Source organism: Helobdella robusta (genome assembly GCF_000326865.2).
Source record: "Helobdella robusta unplaced genomic scaffold HELROscaffold_34, whole genome shotgun sequence".
NCBI lineage: Eukaryota > Metazoa > Annelida > Clitellata > Rhynchobdellida > Glossiphoniidae > Helobdella > Helobdella robusta.
This window is the reverse complement of record NW_008704659.1, coordinates 1,300,906-1,322,630: the sequence shown is the minus strand read 5'-3', so window position 1 is coordinate 1,322,630 and position 21,725 is coordinate 1,300,906. Positions and strand designations below refer to the sequence as shown.

General features: G+C 33.0%; 3 protein-coding genes across 3 annotated transcripts in view; all 3 read right to left on the bottom strand.

The window, feature by feature from the left end:
* Positions 1-5,972: 5,972 nt before the first annotated feature.
* HELRODRAFT_175643 (hypothetical protein) lies at positions 5,973-7,505 on the bottom strand (the record flags this gene model as incomplete). The annotated part of the gene is made up of 2 exons (XM_009023051.1): positions 5,973-6,078; positions 6,733-7,505. 2 exons carry the CDS (start codon positions 7,503-7,505, stop codon positions 5,973-5,975), a joined length of 879 nt encoding a protein of 292 aa, XP_009021299.1.
* A 5,168-nt stretch (positions 7,506-12,673) lies between these two features.
* HELRODRAFT_175642 (hypothetical protein) lies at positions 12,674-17,752 on the bottom strand (the record flags this gene model as incomplete). The annotated part of the gene is made up of 7 exons (XM_009023050.1): positions 12,674-13,220; positions 13,536-13,632; positions 14,067-14,322; positions 14,470-14,620; positions 16,329-16,497; positions 16,741-16,926; positions 17,560-17,752. 7 exons carry the CDS (start codon positions 17,750-17,752, stop codon positions 12,674-12,676), a joined length of 1,599 nt encoding a protein of 532 aa, XP_009021298.1.
* Positions 17,753-20,857: 3,105 nt separating this feature from the next.
* HELRODRAFT_175640 (hypothetical protein) overlaps positions 20,858-21,725 on the bottom strand; it is a gene marked incomplete at both ends in the record, with an annotated part of 2,965 nt that continues 2,097 nt past the window's right edge. The window contains one exon of the mRNA XM_009023049.1: positions 20,858-21,451. Coding sequence (XP_009021297.1) covers positions 20,858-21,451 — 594 coding nt within the window. The remainder of the gene's footprint in view (positions 21,452-21,725) is intronic.

The window sequence follows — 21,725 nt, the reverse complement described above, 5'->3', positions numbered from 1 at the left end:
CAAAAACATATAGTCGCTTAATTTAATCATAATTTAATTATTCGAACGTAGACGAACTCAAACTTACCAAAAAAAAAATTTCAATAGCATTAAAACGTCAATTACATTTGACGTATATTCATCTAAGTTGATAAGATTTGCAATGGTTTGGGGAATTTTATTTTTCTGATTTGTTACGAAATGATTGATAATCACATAAGCTAGTTCGTATTTGTAATGGGTAATATTGCAGCCAAGAAGACATTAAATGGAGCCAAATAGAAATGTCTATTTAGTTTGAGTCAATTTAATTTTAAATTTTAATGTAGTTTTTCGCTCATTTAATCTCAAAAACTAACACACACACACACGGACACACACACAAAAACACTTACACGCACACTCACGCACTTTAGCACGCAAACTTTCGGCAACACAAACCGCAAACTTGAACGATGGGAACGGAACAATTTGATATTCATATTCATTCATATTCCAACCGCCCAAAATTGAAAAAAGTTTGTATGTAAGAAACGATGAGTTTAAAATAAATTCAGATAAATCCGATTTTAAATTATTAAAACATGCTGGAGTGATACGCTGCAATTCGTTTTTCTGAATAAATTATAAGAAATTATTACTCTTCGCATTTAAAATCCAGGATTTTAAATTCTAAACGAAAATTTATCACCGAACTATGCAGATTTGATTATAAATCAAAAATTTCTAACATTTATTTTTAATTTTTTAAAAATTAAAAAAACCTAAATAATAACTCAGGTATGTCTTTTTAAAATTTAACAAACAGAAATGAGAGCATGAATAAAAGATACAAAGACAGATGTGAATGCACGCACTCCTAGCAGACATATTACCATGACCGGCATATTTTTTTTCAATTTTATTAAGTTTTTCAGATTTTTCTCTAAATTTCCCCAAGAGAAATTTATTTGAAACAGTCGGTGGGTAAGTGATTTTTCCACTTTTGCCATACATCATTTAGCTGGTTCAAAGATTCTGAATAAATCATTTATGTTGTGACATATTACTTCTATCAGTGTACATGCAAGCATTTCTTCTTTTCTTTCTCTCTCTCTTTCCTTTCTTTCTTTCTTTCTTCCTTTTTTGAATTTATTCAATTATTTATTTATTTAGTTATCCGTTTATTGTAATTTGGTCCTTCGCTCGTTCATCCATTAACAAATTATATCGTATTTTCTTCCATTTAAATATACACCCACATGTATAAACATACATACACACATGCACACTTATACACACACAAACACACATAAACACGTGTTTATGTATGCTACTATGTGTGCACGCATACAAACAGTGACCGATCCAGGAGGAATGTGGTAATGCCTCCAGCCAACAGAGTATAAAGATGATAAACAAGGGAGATTCCGTCTAAAGTATAGCAAGAAAGTAAACGAAAATTACCAAATAGGATCATTAACTTTAGAATTTTAAAATCCTCCCCAACACCTCAAAATTCATGGCCCACCATTATATACATACTAACAAAACTAAACGCACATACACAACTACAATAAACAACACACATACACACACGCGCACACACACACACACACATACATACGCACACACGCCCACAGAAACACGTGTTTGAATATTTAATTTCCAGCAACTATATTTCAGAAGGGTTCTGTCGAAAAAGCTAAAAAAGTCGGAATGTATATGAGGCAAAAAGAGAGCCATGTCAAAATGTCGTAACGGTCGCTATGTCGAAATCTCAATATTGTTGTGTGCGAGTTTATGTTTTTTTGTGTGTGTGTGTGTTTGTGTGTGGGGGTGTGTGTGTTGGCGTGTCTCTATGAATATTTTGTATGCGTATGTGTATGTGTAAGTATGTGGTGTAAAAATGTATGTGTGTGTGTGTTTGCGTCTCGGTTTGTGTTAGTGTATGTGTGTGCAGTAGGTTTCTGTGTGGCCTGTGCTTTTATGTATGTGCATGTGTGGTTCAGTGTCTCTGTGTGTGTGCTGTGTGTGTGTGCTGTGTGTGTGTGCTGTGTGTGTGTTGTGTGTGTGTGTGTGCGTTTTAAGCCGATCAAAATTTATTAGTGTGTTGCGTTTTTGGCTGAAATGTAAGCGCCAACATGTGCCAGCCAGTTTCACATATATCTTCGTTATTCACGGAGTTATTTTTTTTCTAGTCCATTTAATTTGATGTTTGTCCAGCTTTAATTTCAACATGTTTGTGTGGAGATCGTGCTTTGAAAGTCTAATAAATCATTGACGGTGTTGACACTTAGTCCAGGTATAAACTTACACGTCTGTGTGCGTGTGTGTATGTGTGTGTTTGTGTGTGTGTGTGCGCGTGTGTGTGTGTGTGTGCTCTTAATAAACGCATATTTCAAATCGAATAAATTGAAACAGGCATATAAAAAATTTTAAAATGAAACTGCATAAAGGTCGAGAATAAACGCTGGAATAAAAATTGAAAAAAAAAATAATTTACTATATGTCGGGCACGTGTTGCGACTTCAAATACGATGGAGATAACAACAACATTATGGGCCATCCTCCGGCGTTGAAATGAAGCTTAGCAGCTATTTGTCACAATTTCAAGTCGGGGAAAATTTCGTTTTATTTCATCGCTTCGAAACAAAATTTTTTAACCTTTTGAAAAGAACTTTTTCGAAACTTTTGTCAAATTTTTTTATTGTAATTTATGGCCTTCTGAATTTTACACACGTAAGATGGGAATGTTTTATTGTGGAGTCATGTCTCGTTGGAATTATTTTTCACGTCAGATAGCAGAACTATCGACCATTTGTTTTCCACGTCTTTCCAGCTCTCTAGACTCTAAATAACGCGGAACAAATGTAGGTGCTCTTTAAATATTAACCAGCTCTTTGCTTTTGGTTGCTAGGCTGAAATAAAAACTATCATATGAAAAAGTTTTGTAAGATAAAAAAAAACCTATATAATAATTTCTCTCATAGCAAATACAATTATTTTTTGATAACGTTGTTTGTAAATAAGAATATGTACACACATACAAAAAAAACTGGCAAAAAACAACAAAAAACACATTTAACAATGAATAAAAAACTAAAATATGACAGATTGATTGAGTTTGGCATGACACGAGGAAATTTGCAATCTTTGCTTTAAAGAACGAAGATGTCAAACCTCTGACACTGATTTTTAGCGATTTTTAGAATAACATTAAGAGAATGAAAAAATTTGTTTGATAGATAATATTGCCATTTTCCTGACAAGGGGAATTCTTGAAAAATTGTGTGTAAATACGAAAGTTAGTTTTTTCTTGTGTCTCAAAGCCTGTACACTATCTACAAGACACACACACACATACACACACACAAACAAACACACACACAAACACACACACATCATAGTCTACATCAGATATTCATCATTTCATCACATGCTGTTTAAACATCAAACAACGGACAGAGGCACGCACGGATGAAAAGAGAAGTCGCAAAGGGTCGAATTAATTTGCTCTGGCCCGAAGTTTTAACGCACGTAACAATATTTAAATAATTTTTCTGAAAGTGAATTTTTGATGGCGATGGCTGAACTTGCGTGAAATATAATTGTGATCTGAGTTTTTGCTACGTTTGAGATTATATGCAAACATCAAGCACTAGTATGTGGTACAAATTTATAAGGTTTTTTTAGTCCAGTTTGCTCAGTTTTGTTTCTATGTCTTTAACTCTTTACATTCAAAAGTTGTAAAATACGCTACAGTTAAGTTTTAAAATAATGTAAACATTTTAATTAAATTAAGTTTTAAACAATTTAATTTGAATTCGTAGCATCAGTTCCAAAGTTTTTCAACATTTATCTCATAATTTTAATTCATGGGATAATTCCAAACGCACCAAAAGGCAGCATGGAAATTAACCCAATACACGCTAACATAAATGATTCACAACAATGCATACTAACGAACGAATACACCACACACACACACACCACACACACACACATACATACATACATAATGACATAAACATACACGTACACACATACATATACATACACACAAACACGTACCCACACACTCATTCGCGAACATTACTGACACGATAGCATGAACTGGATAATTGGCAGTTCCGTAAGATGTTACATCGCATTTAAAGGACACTCCATTTATTTAACGTTAAAAATAATTTAGTTTTTCATTCTAATATTTTCTGTTCTATAGCAAACATGAAAAATAGTGACTTGTATTACAAAAAAATAACAATTTTAATAAAAAAAAAAACTTAAGGTACAAAAAATAAAAACCATTTTAAGAACATAGCAACTTATAAATACAAAAAACTAATTTAAACGTTAAGGGACATACAAACATTTTTTTTCCATCTCTACAAGTGCAATGCTTAACCTTTCCAGCTGCATCTCCTAAAACTGGAACTATCAACCCATTGTGGGCGATTGACGATAATCTATTTGCATACACATGTTGAACCAAAATCATCCAAACACCAAAATCGCAATTAACATAAAAAAAGCTCACCATTTTGAAAATTTGAAAACCACCTTTCAACCTCAAAATTTTCGACCTGTTTTGTTGTCTAATTTACGTTTAACTAAACATCTCCCTCTCTTTGTTGTCAGCAGTATTTCCATTTAAAGACAATGAAACTCTTTGTTTTAGCAGAAATAGAGCATTGTTTCGTGTCGAAAATCGTCAAAAGTGAATTTGAAAAACAAAAAAGAAAAACACTCGTAAAAATTTTGGCCACCCGTCACAGTTTAAACATTTTTAAAATTTTAGCTTACGTTTCCGTCAAATTTATTTTTATTTTAGAAATATATAAACATTTTTGTATGTATCTCGATATTTTGTATTTGTATTTATGCTATAATATATTGATAGGTAAATATGAATATGCGTTTTTATCTGTTTTTGTGTATGAGTATACATTTGCATACAATGAGACATACAAACAATCAAAACATACAGACAAACAGAACATGCAAACAAGCAAACAAAACATACAAAACATACATACAAACAGAACATACAAATAAATATAGTGACGGATGTTGCATGCGAAAATAATCTAAAACCAACAAAACAGTGGAACAATAAATCAGCAATACGGTGACATATAATTCATTACACGTAAGGTTGGTACATACAAACAAACACACATACATACATACATACATACATACATACATACGTACATACATATATACATCGATGGAATTCTTGCCAATATGTATCGAGGTTCTCGGCCCGATGGACCCCAACACCCTTAAATTTCTTAAGGCAATATGTAAAATGATCAGCGTCAGATCAGGTGACAGCAGGGAACTGTTTTTCGCAACTAACCACAACAGTACAAACAATAATAATAACATTAATAACAATAATACTAATAACATTAACAACAATAACAACTACAACAATAATAATAATAATAATAATAAGAATAATAATAAAAAAATAATGATAACAATAATGATGATTAAGATTAGAGTTACGTACATAATAAACAAGTTAACGACTACAATGATGATGCAACACAGATGCCAATTTTGAAACTTTTAATACTATGATAGGACAAGATGACGATGACAACTCTTCTAAAAACATTTAAATAACTATTTCATTTCACTCTATTTAAATAATTATTTTATTTTATTCTGTTCAAATGATTATTTCATTTTATTTCATTATGTTTTTCAGAAATAATCAACCACATCTAATGGCACACAGATCTGCACATTAAAAAGGCATTACATGTTATAAGACGGCATGTCACTGCAACAACAGGGGTCCCAGACACTTTCACCATTTTACCATCTCGCTACCCATAACTGTTTAAATAAGTTAAATTCCATCCTCCCACTTTATTATCACAAAAAAATTATTGTATTGTGACCTTGATGAATCACTTCAACTACCCGTATACAGATTCTAGGCGTATTCTATGCAGATAGAATTTCAACAACGATGATGATGACGACAATGACGATGGTCAAATTATTATATGATCAAGGAAAGCATAAATAAAATTCAGTGATCCATTAAGATGACAATCATTTGTTTTTGGGACCATCGTAGTAGCAAAGAAATCTGTTTTTCTGTATGTGTGTGTGTGTGTGTGTGATTAAGTGTGTGTGTATGTGTATATATGTTTGTATATAAAAGTGTTTTGTGTGTGACTTCATTTTTTACTTATGTGTGTGTGTCTATATACAAAAAACTTTGAAGTGAAGTGGATTTTTTGGTGTAGTTAGGAAGATATGTCTATGTGAATGTCTGTCTGTGTGAATGTCTGTCTGTGTGTGTGCGTGTGTGTTTATGTGTGTGAGAAAGAAAGAGAATGTTTGTATAACTGTGTTTGTGAGTGTGTTAACGTCATATGTGTTATATAATATGAAAACTAGATGTATAAACATTGAATGGAATTTAATGTTTTGAACATTTTTCAAATGAAAAATTAAAAGGATCGAATAGAGAAAAATTTATCGTTTTTGAAATATAAAATCGTTGAACCATTTTTAAAATAAACAGAAATAGTATTTCTATGGCTTTAGGAAGGACAAAACGTCGGAGAATAAAAAATATGACATACAAAATTAATACACTTCATTTAAAAAAATTGTCCGAATTTTGAATATGTAATGAAATTAAAATGCCTAATGAATAGATGAAAATAAAGATAAAATAACCTAAAATAAAACAAAATTCATGACAAAAAACTCAAAATTTTCAAAAAAAAACCCAAGCCCTACCTTTCCATAGAGATGCACATGAGGGTGATTACACTGGAGAAAACAAACACGGGTTGAGCCATGTACGTGAAAGAACACAACCTATCAGAAACTAACCCCCCTCCGCCGCCTCCCCAGCCACTTGTCGTGTATTCCACCAGCTTCAAGGGCATCACAAACGTCGCCACAAGAACGTCGGAAGCTGCCAAGTTGACGATGTAGCAGTTGGTGATTGTCCGCATGTGGCAGTTGCGAAGAATGACCCATATGATGAGTAGGTTGCCGATGATGGCGATCGAGATGATGATGACGTAGATGACGATGAATAAATACCTGATGGCGTCTATCTGAGTGTAATCCAAGTATTCAATGACGTGCTGTCCGTTTGTCGCGCTGTGTGTGGTGACGTTTGTCACGTTTTTGTGGCTGCTGCTGTCGTCGTCGTAGCAATTGTAGTTGTAAGATTTGTTGTCATTGTAGTGAATGTTACAAAGTGTGATGCTGTTGTTGCTGACGCTGCTGATGTTATTGTTATTAACGTAAGAAATTTTGTGATTGTTGTCGTAAGAGAAGTAGCTTTCGGCGCCACCATTCAAAAATTGTTCATAGCTGAACATGGGACTGAAAGGCTTTGATGTATTCAGTGATGATGAAGGAAGAAAACTTGCAAGAGTAGTAGTAGCAGCTGCAGTGGTAACGTCGTCAGCTGTAGTAGTATCAGTAGTAGTAATAGTTGTAGCGGTAATGGTAGTAGCAGTAGTAGCCAAAATGACGTCACTTTCATTGAAATACATTTCGAGTTTGAATTCGATTTTATTTTCCAAATTTATAAAAAGGCAATTGTTATCTAAAATGATAACGGAAACATATGAAATTAAATAAAATTTTGATAACTTATGAATTTTTATTTCAAAAAATTATTAACGTAAATTTATTTTATATTAAAAAATAAGTGATGAAAATATTTTCCAATTCGTGTTGTCTGCAGCTTGCTTTTATAGGGAACGATGTCTGTGCTAATACTACAAAAATGCAGAGCCATACAAACTATATGGCACGCACGTTCAAATTATAAATGAATGAATGAATGAATGAATGAATGAATGAATGAATGAATGAATGAATGAATGAATGAATGAATGAATGAATGAATGAATGAATGAATGAATGAATGAATGAATGAATGAATGAATGAATGAATGAATGAATGAATGAATGAATGAATGAATGAATGAATGAATGAATGAATGAATGAATGAATGAATGAATGAATGAATGAATGAATGAATGAATGAATGAATGAATGAATGAATGAATGAATGAATGAATGAATGAATGAATGAATGAATGAATGAATGAATGAATGAATGAATGAATGAATGAATGAATGAATGAATGAATGAATGAATGAATGAATGAATGAATGAATGAATGAATGAATGAATGAATGAATGAATGACTGAATGAATGAATAATTGAATGAATTAACGAACGAACGAATGAATGAACAACAAGAACAGCAACAACGACCACAACAACAGCAGCTGCAAAAACAACAACAACTACCGCAATAACAACATGAACAAAAACAACAACAGCAGCAGTAGCAGCAACAACAATGTAGTTGTTTTTCATAAACAGCAAGATCGCCATCATCAAAACTAATAACAATATAAAAACAGACACAAACACACGCGCGCGTGCACGGGCGCACACACATGCACACGGACACACACACACACATCCAAACGGATAATTTCGCGAATGCAACCGAATTATCATTTCAACAACATTTAAAATGACTGAACCTCAAAGAACGCACTAGAAAAATTAATTAAATCCGTATTTTTGTTAATTTGCCTACTAAATTAATTGTTATTTTTTAATTAGATAAAATTTTAATTTGAAATTACAAAAAAATAATATAATAAACATTTAGAAATTTTAAATTAATGAATATTCATGGTTTTTTACTAGGAGTAAGCTTTCTGCAACTAAGTTCAAATTACTATGGATTACTTTATTAAAATTTCTCAAATTGTTTTATTAGCTTAAATACACACGGGCGCGCGCACACACTCACACACACAAAGACACGCACACAGACACACACACAGACACGCACACATACACGCACACACACGTTCTATCTTTCTCTCTCTATCACACACACCACACACACGCACACGAACACATGTATACTTGATGTTAATGTGATATACTATACTTATATTAATGTGATATTTTGCTGAATAAAAGATTGTTTCAATCAATACTGACTCTCCCCTTTCTCTCTCTCTCTCTCTTTCTCTCTCTCTCTCTCCTCCAGAGCACGCACGCACACACATCTATATATACGTGGGTGGCATTTTTATTTTAATTAAAAATTTAAATATTGTTTATTAAGCGGTCTTTATAAGTTTAATGAACTAATTTTTTTTGTTGAAAAGAAATTAAAGGCCTCTAGTCTTGCGTTGAAGTGCCCGGGTTCGAATCCCCGTCTATCAGAAACATGAGTGGGATAAGCGTTTTTACGTGTGTGTGTGTTTGTGTGCGTGTCTTGTGTGTGTGTGCGTGCGTGTGTGCGTGTGTGGGTGTGTGTGAATGTGCGTCATTTAAATAAACACACAAATAAGCCCAACTACTAAGGTTTAGTCGTTTAAAAGTATCGTTCTCTTTTGACCACACAAACACGTACACTGCATTGTGCGTCGCTGCTTGCAAACAATAAATAAGAAGATGGGTGATTTCTATTGCCTTCTTTTACTTTATATACTATAATAAAAAATAATAATTATATTATATTATTTATTATTATTATTGTTGTTGTTATTATTATTATCACTTCAACGCAAGACTAGAGGCCTTTAACCATTGCGCTAAAACCTTTAATATCTTTTATCTTTTAACATAAAAAATAATAACAATAATAATAATATTTTTATTATTATTATTATTATGTTATGGTGGTGGGTATGTATTGGATCGTAAAGTTAACGTTGATTTATGTTTTACCGATAAACTATGCAGATTAATTCAAGATGAAAGCCCAACGCCCTGCTATTTATTTCGTTATTTTTTCTCCTAATTTCGTTTTGTTTCTTATACTATGGTAGAGCGAGTTACACATACGAAAACCAATCTGTTTGTAAAATTCATTGAGGAGCGCTGTTGAACATCGCGGAAATAGCGCTTTATAAACTAATCGATTGATTGATAGATTGATTGATTGATTATAATTATTCATTATTTGGATTTAAATTTAATTTTGATTTCTAATATTTATATCATTAATTTATTAACTAGTATTACTTCCAATTATTTTGCTCGTTAAAGATTTCAATTTTCAAACGTAATAATTCATTTTTATTTTTGATAACAAAAGCCAACGATTGAATAACATCATATGTATGTGTGTATGTGTGTGGCTTGTGTGTGTGTGTTTGTGTGTGTGTAAACATGTACATACATTATTTTATTGCTAGAGAACATAGTCTAAAAGACATTTTTTCAAAATTAATGAACAAAATTTAAACGGATATAATGAAGATAAATTAAGAAAATTATTTCTTTAAAGACAACTTTTTGCCCACCATTATATATATATATATATATATATATATATAGTAAGTTATGAAATCTACCGAATTTCTAGAGTAGGATAGTTTGCTGTGCATGTCAGAATGTTCCATATATTGGATAAACTACAACATCGCTAACTAGACGTCTTACCATGCACAAAAGAGAAGGTTCTATAAAACCACACTTAGAACACGCACATGATGTTGAAATTACAAGATAAATCCTGAACAACAACACCAAAATAATGTACTCTAATTCCAGCCACTCCTATCTAAAATTAGCCCAAGCCATTCTCATCTACATAAAACAACCCCCAATGAACAAACAACAAAAGATTTCAACCATACTCACGACAATAAAGACAATAATAAAATATACTAATAACACCAATGATACCGATGAAGACACTGAAGAAAGCAACATTGACCAAGGAACAAGTAAGAAAGACCAAAACAATGAAACATTAGACCGAAGCTATAAAACCCAACACCAAAGTAATTAACCAGAACAAAGAAACCACTTAATCACTTAATAAAGAAGATATTAAATTAACAAAGTCCCCACCAACAACAAATGCAAATCACAGGAACAAACGCCAGCGTTATACAAATTTCCTATCTAAACTGAAGCAAGTACTGGGTTATACAAATTCTCTAGATAAACTGCAACAAGTGCTGAAGATGATTGAAAAATCAAAATAGGTCCTATACACTCGAGAATGAATTGGTAAACTGTATATTACTTTAATTTTAATAAAATGAGTAAGGACGACAAGAATTTGGTTAAAAGTATTGAGAAATGTAAGAAAAAAACTATCCAACGCTAGAAATTTGGTAGATTTCATAAATTACTACATTAATTATGGTCTTTTACCAGCATATATATATATATATACATATATATATATATATATAAACATATATATATATATATATATATATATATATATATAAACAAAGATATGAACAATAGATGAACTGAAAAGTATATAACAAAAAATATTAATTCAAGCGCATTGAAATAAAAAAGACGTGTGTATATATATGTGTGTGTGTGCGTGCGTGTGTGTTGTGTGTGTGTTGTGTGTGTGTGTGTGTGTGTGGTGTGTGTGTGTATGTGTGTAACAATGTAATAATATCTTTTACCGTCATAATAAAAAATGTAATAACAGATATTGTTATTATAGTCCAAATAGTATGAATATAATGATGATAACAATAACAAAATGTTTGTTATTATTGTTTTTTTTATCAATTTTTACCAGTAAAAAAACAGAATAAAATAAATAAAAACATGATGCGATACATACAGCATTTGATTTTGTGTTGTTTATATTGACAATTAACAACAAAACATACACAACACACGCACACAAACAAATACATACAAACAAACACACATACAAACACAGGTATACATGCACACACACGCATATGCACATATCAATAACTTAAAAATTTTAAAACTATACACATATATATATATATATATAACGTTTAAGTTTTTATATTTATATGATCCATGAATTAGCCCCAAGAAAATTTTTAATTTTTGTACAATTAGTTCTTCAATTTTAAATCTTGACCTGAAATTTTTAACAAATTTAAAAGCTCAAAATTTGGGTTCTCAAAAAAAAATTTGGATACAAGCCTTTGTCGTGGAATATAAAAAAACACCAATATATGCCAAGCAACAGAGTGTACAGAGAATACAAAAATACAACATTTAGACATTTAGACATGAAGGGACAGGACAGCTTACATATATGAATCTATACAGACATTTTTTTATTTGACAATAAATATCGATAAACTACCTATACAAATACAATTTTTTTATTTGACTACAGGTATAGATACAATACCGTTACAAATATACAAACAAATAAGCAAGCATACATATATACAAACATTTATAGACATACGTGCATACATACATACATACAATATGTACATTATATGTGCGTTTATTAGCAATATTGGATGGTTATTGAATCCAATTGTGAGGATATAAAATAATAATAAAAATAAATAAAAGATTATAATAATGAATTGTAATAATAATAAGCCAAATAATAATAACGACATCTATAACAACAGTGAAAATTGGATATTATTTTTTAATATAAGTATTAAGTATTACTAATATTAAATATGAATATATTAATTATTATATTAATAACAATATTAATAAAAATCTTGTAGCTGTTTTTATTATTACTATTATTATCATATTGAAACATTGGAAGTTTTAACGATTTTCAAAACTAATATGCAGTAATATAATTTTTATAAAAAAAAGCATATTAATTTTATTATCATAATGAAGAATGATATAGCGTGTACATTTTGATTTGCAAGCGTGTTTCAGTTACGTTACGTCACACTAGCTGGTCGAAAACTTCATCATCCCTATCGTCTTCATCCTCATCGTCGTCATCGTCTGCAACATTTGCAGCATTATCATCATCAGCGACCACATCTTCCAGATCGCTATCGACGACGGTGGTTGTCGTCATGTGGTAGCTGCCGCTCCCCTTACGCGAAGATGACGTCATAATGGAGGATTTGAAAACTTTTCGAGGTTCCTGATAATCATTGCTTCCAGAAGTTTTCCACACCACGTTACAGTCGTCATCGTCGTCATCGTCGTTAACGTCATTTTTGTATTTCAAACTTTTTCCTGAACTATCGTCACTATTCCACGTGAGAGGGCGTTTGTTGAGGTATGTTGTCGGAGAGTGTCGAAATTCTATTGGCTGTACGGGGGTGGGGGGTCTTTTAAGGCGGTTCAATGAGCTGTCAATTAGTTCAAGGTCAAGGTAATTTCCTTTCTGAGCCAGCAGGCCTTCTAACCTTAATTTGATCTCGTTGAATGTCGGACGCTTGTCCGGACTCTCCAGCCAACACTCGCGCATCAGGTTATAGCTAGTGGTGTGGAATATTGGCATAAAATTAACATAAAATTTTAATTAACATGACTTAAATTAGCATAAATTAGTTTGTTGTTGTTGTTGATTAACGTAAGATGAGTTTATTGTTTTATCAGATATTTGCAAGGAATCACGTGATTGTATACGTATTAATACATGCTAAGTAAGAACATTTCTGAATTTAAAAAAAGCTTCTCGATTTAAATTCTAGCAAACATCCTAACCGGCAATAAATAAAACAAAATGAATAGAATAAAATAACCGTTTTGAAATCAAATTGTGTTTAAATATTTCAAAAACTAGAACGAACAGTTCGCACGAGCAGTTGGCTGGTTTCTTCATCCTGAATCCATCACAGAGCAGCCTGTACAGATCGATCAGGGCTATGTCGGGGTAGGGAGTCGAACCTTATGAATATTCATTTTATTATTATTATAAATGGGCAAACATTATGAATATTATTATTATTATTATTGTTATTATTATTATTATTATGGCAAACATTATGAATAATCATTTTATTATTATTATAAATGGGCGAACCTTATGAATTTTATTAATCACGTTATTTTATTTTATTTATTATTAATGGGCGAACCTTATGAGTATTCATATAATTATAATTATTATTAATGAGCGAACCTTATGAATATTCATTTTATTATTAATATTAATGTGCGGAGTGACGGTGTAATTGTTGAATTGCCAGGCAGTTTTGGCGGAGTAATCGGATTCGAATGCAAGGAAAGGAAGGAAGATATATATATTCATAGGTGTTTGTTGCCATTAAAATTCTCATCCATTTGATTGAAATTCAAATAGAAATCAGCGAAACGCAAACCCAGCGTCGTTATCTCCCAGAGTAAAACTCCATACGACCAAACGTCACTCTGAGTGGTGAATATCCTATCGCGAATAGACTCTAAGGCCATCCACTTCAATGGCAGCCTACCATTGGTCAGTTTGCAGTACTGGTCACCATTTTGGACGATGCGGGCTAGCCCGAAATCGCAGAGTTTAACGATTTTGTTGCTGCTGACGAGAACATTTCGCGCGGCCACATCTCTGTGGACGTACTTTTTATCGGAGATGAATTCCTGGTTGGGTGGGTGATGTATGGTGTGAAATTATTCTTACTATATTATTATTTATTATAATTAAAATTATTATTCATCATATTTATTGTTATATATATTTGTGTGATATTTTTTAAATATTTTATTATGAAAAATATATTTTCTTACCATAGCTACGGAAATTTGTCTAGCAAACGATAGAAGGTCCGTAGCGCTGATGGACCATGATTCTTTGGTGCCGGTCAAATGGTCCAGAGGGCAGTAGTCCATCTCCACCCCGTGGTTCGTCCGCCGCATTTCTCCCTCTAAACGGCATTTCCTAAAAAAAACATGTTCGTTCGTTCACTCTTTCGTTCGTTCTTTTGTTCATTCATTTATTCATTTTGTAATAAAAACGGCATTTTCTGGGAAAAAATCTTTGTTTGTCCGTTTGTTCGTTCGTTCTTTTGTTCATTCATTTATTCTGACGTTCGTTCGTTTGTTCATTTGTTTGTTTGTTCATTTATTTATTTTAATAGTTAATCATTTATTAATTCATTCATTCCTTCTTAATTTTATTTAATTTTATAAAAACATATCATGGATCACTCACTACAACTATAAAACGTTCTGTTATTTTTCATATTTTACTATTTGTAATCATAATGACGATGACGAAATTGATGATGACAAAGAAGATGATGATGATGATGATGACTAAGAAGGAGATGATGATGACGATGACGTGGTGATGATGTTAATGAAGAGGACGGTAAAGATGATGACGACGACGACGATGTCTTGGTGAGGATGTTGATAATATTAAGAGAATTGAAGTTTAAAGTTCAAAATTTCGTCGCATAAGAAACATGACATCTGGCGTTTTTCTGACATTAACAATATCAATATATGAAAAAAATTTTCAATGACATCAAGAAACACGCACATTCACACACATACCTACACCCACACACACCCATAAACACCCCCACACACACACCCACCCACGCACACAACACACACACACATACACACGACCACAAACACACACATATCTACAAACACCAACGCAAACACACACATAAACATACACTCACATACATTAACGTGCGTGTAGATGTTATCGCTATCATATATATATATATATACATATATATATATATATATATATATATATATATATATATATATATATACATATTTACATATATATTTTCTATGTTATTCCATTATGATATATTGAAATAAACATTTTATATAATTAATATCCACAATGTTAAAACATTATCTGATAAGTTGGTGTCAATTAACTTGTAACGATTATATGAAGAGGATAATTATAGATTGCCCATTCTTTCATTCAGTCATTCATTTATTTATTTATTTATTCATTCGTTCATTTATTCATTTATTCCTTCATTCACTCACTCGTTCACTCGTCTTACTGACTAAACCAGCATGTGTGTTTCATCTCATACGCACTCTGACAATTTATATAGCGCAGATTTCTCACTCATTCATTCATTCACTAACTCATTTTTTCATTCTCTCACTCATTCTCTCACTCATTCACTCACTTATCCTACCTACGTTCGCTGATAATTTATATAACGCTGTGATTTCTCAGAGTTTGAGAGTTGAAGAAAGAAAATTTTGGCGACGCTATGTCTGTGATGTATGTCCAATAATTCTTTTCATCTTCTGTTTTTCATAAGATTTTTTTGCCATTCTATGGTTATTGTCTTTCTTTTTGTGAGTTTTTGCTGTTTTAGCAATTCTTAAATATGTCTAAAAATGAATTTTTCATTGTTTATGCAATCTTAAATATTCTTAAAAATTTTTAAATAATGAATTCACAGTTCTAGATTTGTGTATTTATGGGAATATGTATGTATGTACGCACACAAGTATGTGGATGTACGTGTGTGTATGTGCAAGTATGTCTGTGTGTCATGGATGTAAATGTGTACGCATGTGTGTGTGTGTGTGCGTGTGTGTAATGTGTGTGTGTGTGTGATGTGTGTGTGTGTGTGTGTGGAAAAACCAACTGTAGAAATGACTGGAGGTTCCCAAATGGCATGTACTCCATGATAAGGGCAATGGGATCTTTAAGGGTGCAGGCGCCCACGATGGAGACGATGTTGTTGTGTCGACCGATTGTTTTCATCAGCTGGATCTCCCTCAACAATTCTTCCTTGTACGATGGCAGTACATCGCCTAGTTGTCAGTTTGTTTGCTTGTTTTTTGTTCGTTCGTTTGTTCGTTCGTTTGTTTGTTTGTTCGTTCGTTTGTTCGTTCGTTTGTTTGTTTGTTTGTTTGTTCGTTTGTTATTTTATTATTCTTATTTCTGTTGGTGTTGTTGTTATTTATTTTTATTAAAATTCAATAAATAAAAATTTAGCTAATGAATAAAAATTAAAATATTTAAATTAGCACAGGCAAACAAAGTGTCCATCTAACCTTTTATAACCTTGATAGCAACTTGTTGACTTCTATAGTAGCCCGTCATAACTAGGCCGAAAGCGCCCTGACCTATTTCGACCCCGAGGGTAACTTCCCTGGCGTCCAGTTCCCACTCATCGTGGTGCGCTGCACCACTGCTGCTCTGATGCTGAAGGCTGTCTTCTTTCGTGTACGTGATTGTTACTGTTTATTGTGGTTGGTTGTGGTTGGCTGTGGCTGGTTGTGGTTGGTTGGGGTGAATGTATTCAAATGGTTTCAAATTTTTAAATTGGAAACCCAAATGAGAGTTCCAATTTTCGACTATTCGACAAATTTTTCCAAATTTTTCCAAATTTTAAAAACTCCAGGGTTTGGTATAAAAAAATTGTTTGGTGCTGAGTGTGATTTTAGATTATACTGATGTTATGATGTGATGTTAAAAATGAAAATGTGAGGCGATGATGATAATGATGATCTGCTGTAGTTATGATAATGATAGTTGCGATAACGACAAAGACGATGATGTTGATAATGATGACAATGACCGCGATATTGTTGATGAATGATGATGATGATGATGATAATGATGATGATGATGATGACGATAACGATGATGTAATAAGAAGTTTGAGTAATGTTTTTAAAAATCAAGTTGGACGTTTTTTTTTGAAAAAACTTGAAAGATGAAAAGTTGAGCTCCGTGTTAATCATGATTAGAAAACAACGCAACTTAATTAATCATCGGCTTTACAGGCACCATCAAAATCATCTTCACCATCGCACGCAATCATCACCGCCATAGAGGTCAAACTCTAAGGTCAAACTTCAAGGTCAAACCTCCTGGGGCAGATTTATAACTATTCTTCTTAGCCAGCAACGTCTTCTTTAAAAGTTTCGTATGCACTCGACTGCACTTGTTAAAGAAGAAGGCGACAAGGACGACAGCAGTAACCAGTATAACCACTGCACTCACCATCACGACAACCAATTGCATTGGAGGATGCTGTTGATGTGGAGGCACAATCCCCATTTTGAGACCTTTGTTAGGGGGGTGGGGGGTAGAGGGTAAAACGTTTTTTATTTTTATATCGAGGTTTGAGAAATTTTTTGTGAAAAATGTTTTGAGGAATTGAAATTAATTACAGATTAGAGCAGTAACATTAAAAAATTACGATAATGCTAACGATGAAAATAACAATTTAATCTATGTGGCGCTAACTTTGAAACGTAGAGGCACATGTGGCGTTTTCAGTAGCTGCTCTGGACACGTTGAGGCGAAGGTTGTCGAAGATGAGTGCATTACCTTTCAGGTGACACTTGACCTTTCGATGTTAATTAATTAATTATAATAAGGTGAGTTGCAAGGTCAAAGTTTATATTATTATAACCAAAATACAAGGTTGCTAGGGTAGTAGTAATAGTTGTATCAAGGGTAGTAATAATAATCTTGTAGTGTTATCTGGCAACAAACAAAAAAATAAACTTGAAAACAATTTAATCAACCCATAGTTGGTTATATAATAATGTATATAAGCACGTGTGTGTGTGTTGTGTGTGTGTGTGTGTTTGTTGGTGTGTGTGTGCGTGCGTGTGTGCGTGCGTGTGTATGTATGGCTAATTTAAAGACACAACTAGTTTCTTGACCAGACGAAACACGCTGAAAGAAACTAGGATATAATCTATATCATTATCTTACGGCGTGCTGGTTGTGCTTGTTTAAAAAAAAGACTTGATTATGTGCGAGGAAAAATATTGAAAGCATAATTACGTTTGAAAAAAAACACACACGCTTACATACAAACATTCACACAAACACACACAAAAATGCTGCTCATAAAAAACACACATACACACAAACACAATTACATTTGCGTAAGCAAACATTCATACATACAGACACACACCAACGTATACATTCACACATACAGATACATACATACACTACACACATACAAACAAACAAACAACCAAACACACATATACAAACACACACATACCTTAACATCGTAAACTACGTTGGGCAAAACCTCGAGATGCAGTTTATTTGTATCGGGGTAGAACATCTGCGACCTTGGACCAGTCGGTGATATGAAGGTAACTTTAACTACATTGTGGCTGTACTCGTCATCGTCGCCATCATCCTCTCCATCATCATTATCATCGCCATCACCATGATCACCATCGTTATCATCACTGCCGTTGTTGTTGTTGTTGTTGTCGTCATCGTAAACAACTGCTACGTTATGACCTGATTTAATGTCAAGGTCACTATTCGGTGGTGGTGATGATGGTGGCAGCACTGATGACGATGATGGTGGTGATGATGATGTTGTTGTTGATGATGATGCTACTAAGGGTGGTGATGATGATGATAGTGAGTATAACGCGTTTATAAGGCCTCTTTTAACGTTATTTCTGCTAGCAACAGTTTTGATGTCATCTATATTATAACTATTTTTGTTATCATTTAGATTTTTATTATTGTCATCATCATCATTATTATTATTATTATTATTATTATTATCATTATTGACATCTTTATCTCTTCTCATCTTCGGTCTCATCTTCGAATTATCGTCATTCATCATTCTCTCACTCTTATCATCATCTGCATCAGCAGCTACTGCAGTTTTTAAACTCGCCGTAATCAAAGCTGATGATGGCGTAGTAGTAGTAGTAGTAGTATGTGCGACTGTGGTAGTAGTGGCGACTGTAGTAAGGATGGTTGCGGCTGAGGAAGTTGTAGTTGTTGGTGTGTATGTCCATTTGATCCAGACGTGTCCAAGATCTGTGACTTCATCGTAGTGGACACACGTGACCGCTGGGACTAGCCATGGCTCTGGTGGAAGAGGATTCGTGATGATGATGTTGACGATTAAGGTGATGATGATGACGATGATAATAATGATGATGGCGATAATGACGGTGATGATGATGATGATGCCTAAGTGGATGAATGATAACGATGATGATTAACAATTGGTATGATGATGATGATGATGATGACGAAGATGATGATTGGCTATCTATAATATTGTTCCGTGAAATACAATATTGTCTGTACGATGGGCAGCCCATTATGTCTCATTTCCAAACAATCTATCTTTCCATTCATCCATCTATCTATTCATCCATCTATCCATTCATCCATCTATCTATTCATCCATCCATCCATTCATCCATCTATCTATCTACTCATCCATCTATTTATCTCTCCATTCATCCATCCATCCATTTATTCATCTGTTTATCCATCAATTCACTCATCAATTCACCAATCAATTCACCAATCAATTCACCAATCAATTCACCAATCGATCAATCGTAGAAACCAACCCGACTGCAGAGATATATAATGTGGCACAGCGGTCAACATTTTGATATCTTCATCATCGGCCTGGTCCAAACATTTTTTGAAAGATTTACTGTAAGGTTTTCGGCAGCCAATAGTAGTGAACCAAACTTTTGGAGACCTCAACCCTTCCAGCTCCATCTCCACCCAGTACCTCGAGTTGAAAGAAAGGCCCGATATTACAAAATGACCCTGAGTTGATTTAGTGGTTGTGTAATAATTTGTTTCTCTGCTGATGTCCCCATAGTTTAGATGTATCATTAGTATGTATCAGTTGTTGGTTTAGTTTGACAGCATAAATTCTCCACTCATAATGTTATCATAATTTACGTAATAATTTCATTTATTTACTTAAAACTAGTTGCATTGGAATAGCAATTAAGCGAGCGTTCTTCAGAGGCCAAATAAGAATAATTCTCGTTGAAGCTACCTTGCCAGCTTCAAAAAAGAAATTCTTAAACATTTAAAATGAGTTTAATGGCAAGTAAGTTACCGATATTTATATTGATTATTATTACCTAAAATCTAATAACTCAGTCACTGCATAATAATATCAATAATATAATAATATCAATAGCATAATCAAATCACTTTTATTCAATCAAGAAAAACAAAGATGCATGAATGATTCGGAGATTAAAAAAAAAAGAAAATTAATTCTTGTGGACTCGACCACCGTGCATAATATTGATAATGTAATTTATTTACATTCCATGAAAAATAATAATAAAATAAACTCAAAGAACTCTTAAAAATTTTAGAAATTGAAAAATTTGAGAGGGCTCAGTTAACCTGGGGTGTGTAAGAGGTGAGTATCTGGTGCTTCAAGAGGTCAATGTCGTCACAGTGTGGGTAGGAGTCGTTGAGGTTGCACGTCTGTCTGGCGTGATGGACATTCAGTATGAGGTTACGCAGTCTTTTGTGGTTGTTGTTGCTGTTGTTGTTGTTATTATTGTTGTTGTTGTTGTTGCTGTTGTTGTTGTTGTTGTTATTTTTGTTGTTTTTATTGTTGTTGCTGTTATTATTATCATTGTTGTTGTTGTTGTTATTTTTGTTGTTTTTATTATTATTGTTGTTGTTGTTATTTTTGTTGTTGTTATTATTATTATTGTTGTTGTTATTAGTGTTCCGATTATTGTTGTTGTTTGTGTTGTTGTTGTTGTATGAGTTATTGATTTGACTTGCTTTAGAGCTGGCTTGGCGGTTGTTATTGTTATTGATGTTATCGATGTTGTTGTTGTTGTTGTCGTTGTTGTTGTTGTTGTTGTTGCTGTGGCTATCATAAAATTCTACGTGCCATGCTACATTGGCATCCAACTGAAATTGCTTGTGTTTGCGAACCACTACCTCCAACGATATAGACCTTGGTTGTGGGTGCTGTTGATGTTGTTGTATATGATTTGGTGGTTGTTGTTGATGAAATATTTGGTGATAAATTTGCTGTTGTCGATTGCTTGGTTGATTGTGAAAAATTTGAGATATGTGTTGTTGTTGTTGTTGTTGTTGCTGCTGTTGTTGTTGTTGCTGCTGCTGCTGCCTTTGTTGCTGTTGTTGTTGCCGTTGTTGTTGTGGTTTTTGACGATGTTGTTGTAAGATATGTGTTAACATTTTGAAGTTTCGGTTGTGAGTGGTGTTTCTGTGTTGTTTGTTT